This window comes from Dendronephthya gigantea, unplaced genomic scaffold (genome assembly GCF_004324835.1).
Source record: "Dendronephthya gigantea isolate DGI-Jeju-01 unplaced genomic scaffold, DenGig_1.0 000049F, whole genome shotgun sequence".
NCBI lineage: Eukaryota > Metazoa > Cnidaria > Anthozoa > Malacalcyonacea > Nephtheidae > Dendronephthya > Dendronephthya gigantea.
The window spans coordinates 1,353,442-1,360,645 of NW_021163059.1; the positions used below are offsets into that span (position 1 = coordinate 1,353,442).

The 7,204-nt window shown below is 37.0% G+C and overlaps 1 protein-coding gene across 1 annotated transcript; it reads right to left on the reverse strand.

The window, feature by feature from the left end:
- Nucleotides 1–4,726: 4,726 nt before the first annotated feature.
- On the reverse strand, nucleotides 4,727–5,758 carry LOC114528354 (uncharacterized protein K02A2.6-like). Its single transcript, XM_028549975.1, has one exon. It carries the CDS (start codon nucleotides 5,756–5,758, stop codon nucleotides 4,727–4,729), a length of 1,032 nt encoding a protein of 343 aa, XP_028405776.1.
- Between the last annotated feature and the right edge of the window lie 1,446 nt (nucleotides 5,759–7,204).

Sequence of the window (7,204 nt, forward strand, 5' to 3'; positions counted from 1 at the left end):
CGAAATTTACATAGCGGGACAAAATCCTGAATTGGATGAACATGCTCCAGATCCAGCTGCTGAGCTCAAGGAATGTTTATGTTTCAGTATTGAGAATATTTTAGCCAGTTTAAATGAGAGGATTCATGAAGATGTGGATGGAGTTAATTATCTTTGTGCTCAATTGGCTAGAATTGAAAATCTTGTGGAGAGAGCTTCTGATTTGTAAAATATCCCTACTGGTATTGCAAACTCTTTAAGGCTTGCCCAAGAGAAGTTGAAGACTTTAGGTGGAGTAAATGAACAGACGCAAACTGTGTTTGTCTTTAGTGGTTGTCAAGGAAGACCATCTGTTTATATTCCAAAAGACTTGCTACAGCTGTACGTGAATTACAAGTTTACATTGAAAAAATATTGGGGAAATATTTGGAGTGTCAAGACCTGCCTGGAGATGCGTAGATATGCAGGGGCTGTCAGATGAGGAACTAGATGAGCAGATGTAAGAATTTAATTCGCCATTAATTGTACCTACTTTAACCTATCACTCTGCTTCACATTATGCAAACAATTTTACCCCTGCTTTATCTTTACAAAATTGTATGTGCAAAAGATCTGTAATTTACTCTAAACCTGTTAAGTTGTATTTTGTAGACTACAGCCCACAACACGCCATATATATCCATGCACCTATGTAAATATGCTAATAAAATTGGAGAAATTTACTAATATATATTGGATATTTGCACTTTGATGCTAATCAGTTAAGAATCATTGGATGCCCAACATAAAAATATAAGACAAATATATTTTTTGTAGGATTATATAAATGGTATTTTGTTTTCAGATCTGATGTTTTGAAAGTATTTCCAAACTGTGGATATTGGAGAATGTGTGGTTTCTTGCGACCAAAATCTTTGGAGGTACAGTGGCGCAGGATAGAAGATAGCATGAAGCGTGTGTGTCCAGAGGGAGTACTGATGAGGTGTTTGCAATTAACTGTTCTTGTAAGGAGAATTTATAGAGTTAGATCACCATTGTCACTTGGGCATATTGATGGCAACCATAAGTTGATAAGGTAGAATTCTGGTTTTTGTTTTCATTGCATGACTATTGTTTTTATCTTCTACTGTGAATTCAATTTATTTTACAATCATATACAGCACAGTTGATTTTTAACACAGGTGGGGTTTTGTAATTCATGGTGGCATTGATGGGTACTTACGGCAGATCACCTACATAGCCTTCCCAGAGCAGAAAGATTAAGTTGCCTGAAATCAAGAATGGAAAGAGACGAGAACTTCCGAAAGAAATACAGTACTGTTATGAACAAGTACTAAAAAGAAGGAGCGGCTAGAGTAGTCCCCGAAAAAGAGTTATTAAAGCTAAGGCCTCTGTGATATTTGCCGCACCATGCAGTGTGGCATCCAAGGAAACCAGGAGAGCCTAGAGTGGTTTTCAATTGCGCGAGCAAAACAGAAGGGACTTCACAAAACAGAACGAACTATTGCGAGAACCAGAGAACACAAGTACGCTTATTGAGGTGATGCTTAGATTCAGAATTGAAACTGTGGCGGTAACGGCAGATATTAAAAGAATGTTTTGTAGTGACCGTCTAACGTTATAGTGATAAACCAAGCACACTCATATTGCTTACTTGTAGAATGAATCTATTCACATTATCCACACCCCTACTTAAATACAGATCTAATAATTACCATATATGATCATGCATACACTTATTATAATTCATATACTACAATCCTCCTTTTTCCAGTTCCTTGAATATTGCTAACCAATTTATAAATTCCTTTTTCCTAATTCTACAAATATTAATATCTATGCCTATGTAACCAACTTTATAATCTACCATATAATATTGTTACTTCCATATACTCTAATCTATTGTTTTAATCAGTTTTTTCTATTGTATTTTCTAGTTTTCTAAAACCGTTCTTATGAGTTTCTTATAAGTTCACGGAGTATAATCTCTTAATTGTTTCTCAAATATTGAAATACGTTTTCGTGTCGATCTTCTAATCGGTGGATTTACCTCTTGATTAGTGTCCTCTACATCATATCTTACTTCGTTGTTAATTAATTCTTGATCTTCATTTTCTTCATTGTTAATTATCTTCTTGTCTCTCAGAGTGAACGATGGTGGTACTTGTGATTCACCTTTCTTTAATTCTTCCATCTTCTTTTCTTCTTTGTCTTTGTCGCTTCTTCCATTTAACTGTTTAAATCTGGATGAGTCTCTGCACACCGTTTTACCATCAGTTATTCTTCTTGCAAATATTGTAGATCCCTTGATATCTGTAATGATGTATATGTATGGTTCATATATAGTCTCCGTTTTTCTCTTCTTCTCTCTCTTTAGAACAACTGTGAAAGCAGTCATCGAAATCCACCATGCCATTATGTTAGAAACAATTAGGACGGCAACAAAGGAAGATTCAGTTCTTCAAAAAGTGAAAGAAGCGTTAATTAGTGGAAGATGGAACAAGATTTCACCAGAGTTAGCACCTTACTACGAGCTAAGAGCAGAGATATACGTGGCAGAAGGAGTAATATTAAGAAACGATCGAATAATTCCACCTGAAAGCTTACGAGAAAAAAATATTCGTACAGCACACAGTCAGGGACACTTGGGAGTCACAAAAAAAAGGCGACGATCAGAAAGAAATATTGGTTTTCGGCGATGAATCAGCGTATCGAAAACACCGTTCGGGACTGTTTTAGCTGCCAGTCCCCGAAAAAGAGTTATTAAAGCTAAAGCCTCTGTGATATTTGCCGCACCATGCAGTGTGGCATCCAAGGAAACCAGGAGAGCCTAGAGTGGTTTTCAATTGCGCGAGCAAAACAGAAGGGACTTCACAAAACAGAACAAACTATTGCGAGAACCAGAGAACACGAGTACGCTTATTGGGGTGATGCTTAGATTCAGAATTTAAACTGTGGCGGTAACGGCAGATATTAAAAGAATGTTTTGAAGTGACCGTCTAACGTTATAGTGATAAACCAAGCACACTCGTATTGCTTACTTGTAGAATGAATCTATTCACATTATCCACACCCCTACTTAAATACAGATCTAATAATTACCATATGTGATCATGCATACACTTATTATAATTCATATACTACAATCCTCCTTTTTCCAGTTCCTTGAATATTGCTAACCAATTTATAAATTCCTTTTTCCTAATTCTACAAATATTAATATCTATGCCTATGTAACCAACTTTATAATCTACCATATAATATTGTTACTTCCATATACTCTAATCTATTGTTTTAATCAGTTTTTTCTATTGTATTTTCTAGTTTTCTAAAACCGTTCTTATGAGTTTCTTATAAGTTCACGGAGTATAATCTCTTAATTGTTTCTCAAATATTGAAATACGTTTTCGTGTCGATCTTCTAATCGGTGGATTTACCTCTTGATTAGTGTCCTCTAAATCATATCTTACTTCGTTGTTAATTAATTCTTGATCTTCATTTTCTTCATTGTTAATTATCTTCTTGTCTCTCAGAGTGAATGATGGTGGTACTTGTGATTCACCTTTCTTTAATTCTTCCATCTTCTTTTCTTCTTTGTCTTTGTCGCTTCTTCCATTTAACTGTTTAAATCTGGATGAGTCTCTCCACACTGTTTTACCATCAGTTATTCTTCTTGCAAATATTGTAGATCCCTTGATATCTGTAATGATGTATATGTATGGTTCATATATAGTCTCCGTTTTTCTCTTCTTCTCTCTCTTTAGAACAACTGTGAAAGCAGTCTTCGAAATCCACCATGCCATTATGTTAGAAACAATTAGGACGGCAACAAAGGGAGATTCAGTTCTTCAAAAAGTGAAAGAAGCGTTAATTAGTGGAAGATGGAACAAGATTTCACCAGAGTTAGCACCTTACTACCAGCTAAGAGCAGAGATATACGTGGCAGAAGGAGTAATATTAAGAAACGATCGAATAATTCCACCTGAAAGCTTACGAGAAAAAATTATTCGTACGGCACACAGTCAGGGACACTTGGGAGTCACAAAAAAAAAGGCGATGATCAGGAAGAAATATTGGTTTCCGGCGATGAATCAGCGTATCGAAAACACCGTTCGGGACTGTTTTAGCTGCCAGTCCCCGAAAAAGAGTTATTAAAGCTAAAGCCTCTGTGATATTTGCCGCACCATGCAGTGTGGCATCCAAGGAAACCAGGAGAGCCTAGAGTGGTTTTCAATTGCGCGAGCAAAACAGAAGGGACTTCACAAAACAGAACGAACTATTGCGAGAACCAGAGAACACGAGTACGCTTATTGGGGTGATGCTTAGATTCAGAATTGAAACTGTGGTGGTAACGGCAGATATTAAAAGAATGTTTTGAAGTGACCGTCTAACGTTATAGTGATAAACCAAGCACACTCGTATTGCTTACTTGTAGAATGAATCTATTCACATTATCCACACCCCTACTTAAATACAGATCTAATAATTACCATATGTGATCATGCATACACTTATTATAATTCATATACTACAATCCTCCTTTTTCCAGTTCCTTGAATATTGCTAACCAATTTATAAATTCCTTTTTCCTAATTCTACAAATATTAATATCTATGCCTATGTAACCAACTTTATAATCTACCATATAATATTGTTACTTCCATATACTCTAATCTATTGTTTTAATCAGTTTTTTCTATTGTATTTTCTAGTTTTCTAAAACCGTTCTTATGAGTTTCTTATAAGTTCACGGAGTATAATCTCTTAATTGTTTCTCAAATATTGAAATACGTTTTCGTGTCGATCTTCTAATCGGTGGATTTACCTCTTGATTAGTGTCCTCTACATCATATCTTACTTCGTTGTTAATTAATTCTTGATCTTCATTTTCTTCATTGTTAATTATCTTCTTGTCTCTCAGAGTGAATGATGGTGGTACTTGTGATTCACCTTTCTTTAATTCTTCCATCTTCTTTTCTTCTTTGTCTTTGTCGCTTCTTCCATTTAACTGTTTAAATCTGGATGAGTCTCTGCACACCGTTTTACCATCAGTTATTCTTCTTGCAAATATTGTAGATCCCTTGATATCTGTAATGATGTATATGTATGGTTCATATATAGTCTCCGTTTTTCTCTTCTTCTCTCTCTTTAGAACAACTGCGTTTCCAATTTGAAATATGTGCCGTTTTGAATTATGTCGTTTATCATGATACAGCTTCACTTTCTTCTTGTAACTAGCGTCCAACTCTTGTGTTTCTTTATCTTTCGGAGATAATTCTACAGGAAAGTGATCCAATTTTGTTCGCACTTGTCTGTTCATCAATAATTCATAGGGAGTAGCTTTAGTAGCTGGATGTGGCGTTGATCTGTACGCTTGAAGCATATCGTAGGTTGCCTCGTGTAGATCCAAACCCTCTTGAGATGCTATACTTGCTGTCTTATTCACGAGCTTATTAAACCCTTCAACTTGTCCTTGAGCTTTAGGATGTCTGAGTGTAATCTTCTTATGCCGAAACCCCGTCACCTCAGCAAATAGTTGGAAATCATTTGAATTGAATGGAGGTCCATTATCAGTTTGAACTCTCTTTGGTATTCCATACGTTGAAAATATCTTCTTCAGTTTCTTCTGAACCGATATATGCGAGGTTGATCTTACGAACTCCACTTCCGGATATCTTGAGTACTGATCCGTAACAACTAACGCATATTCACCATTTGGGAACGGACCGCAAAAATCCATCTCAACTGTATCCCACGGTCTTTCTGGCAGTTCCGTCATCTTTGCCGGTTCCGTGTGGTGTGTATTTGTAGAGATCTGGCAGCTAAAACAGTCCGAAACGGTGTTTTCGATACGCTGATTCATCGCCGGAAACCAATATTTCTTCCTGATCATCGCCTTTGTTTTTGTGATTCCCAAGTGTCCCTGACTGTGTGCCGTACGAATAATTTTTTCTCGTAAGCTTTCAGGTGGAATTATTCGATCGTTTCTTAATATTACTCCTTCTGCCACGTATATCTCTGCTCTTAGCTCGTAGTAAGGTGCTAACTCTGGTGAAATCTTGTTCCATCTTCCACTAATTAATGCTTCTTTCACTTTTTGAAGAACTGAATCTTCCTTTGTTGCCGTCCTAATTGTTTCTAACATAATGGCATGGTGGATTTCGATGACTGCTTTCACATGGTTCTCATGACTCGTCTCAACTGTTTCTGGCAGTGGATGTCTGGAAAGATAGTCTGTCATGTTCGTTTTCCCAGGTGCATAGACTGCTGTGAAATCAAGATTCTGCATCTTCATAATCATTCTTTCTATCTGTGGTGGTAATTTGGCTTTAGGTTTGTTAAACATTGGAAGGAGTGGTTTGTGGTCAGTTACCAGTTCGAAGTGCTTCGCTGAGAGTAAATACATACGTAGTCTGCTGGTGGTAAACTCTGCTGCTAAAGCTTCAGGTTCAATCTGCGACTATCTCTTCTCTACGTCTGTAAGTGTTCGACTTACATAATGAACTGGTTGATACCCCTTCTCTGTTTTCTGAAAGAGACCTCCTCCCAATCCTATCGGACTTCCATCACATATCACACGAGTATCTCGTTCTGGTCGAAATGGAATCAATACTGGAGCCGTAATAATAGCTTTCTTAAAATCTTCAAAGGCTTCTTGTTGCTCTTGCGTCCAAACAAACTTTTGGTTGTCTTTAGTGATTCTTCTCAGTGGCTCGCATCTACGGGAAAAGTTACTTATGTACCGAGACAAATAAGCCAACATTTGTACAAACGATACTACCTCTTCTTTTGATTTAGGTGGACTACACTCTTGCACAGCTCCACTTTATTTGCACTCGGTTTCAGTCCATCTCCGATCTTCCAAATTCGCATTTCTCCTTTTGTAAGGTGATGTTATGTAACTCCAGTCTCTGAAGTATAAAGTTGCTAGATTCTTGTTATGGTCTTCCCAATCGATTCCGCCCACCACCATGTCATCTCTGTTATTAAGCACTCTTGGTATTCCAGAAATAATTTTGCTCATCTCTGCATCGAACAGATCTTGGCTATTAATACCTCCGAACGCCAATCGTTGGTACCGATAGTTACCCCACAGTGTCGAGAATGTCATCAGCTTTCTGGATTGCTCATCAAGGGTAAACTGATGATAACCATGATTCATATCTAGCTTGCTAAATATTGTAATAATTTAATAACCGCAATCGTAGCTTCCGCTTTCCGAGTT

Bases quoted from the DNA above. Each gene is read 5' to 3' on its own strand.
- LOC114528354 (XM_028549975.1), bottom strand. From the start codon at position 5,758: ATGACGGAACTGCCAGAAAGACCGTGGGATACAGTTGAGATGGATTTT.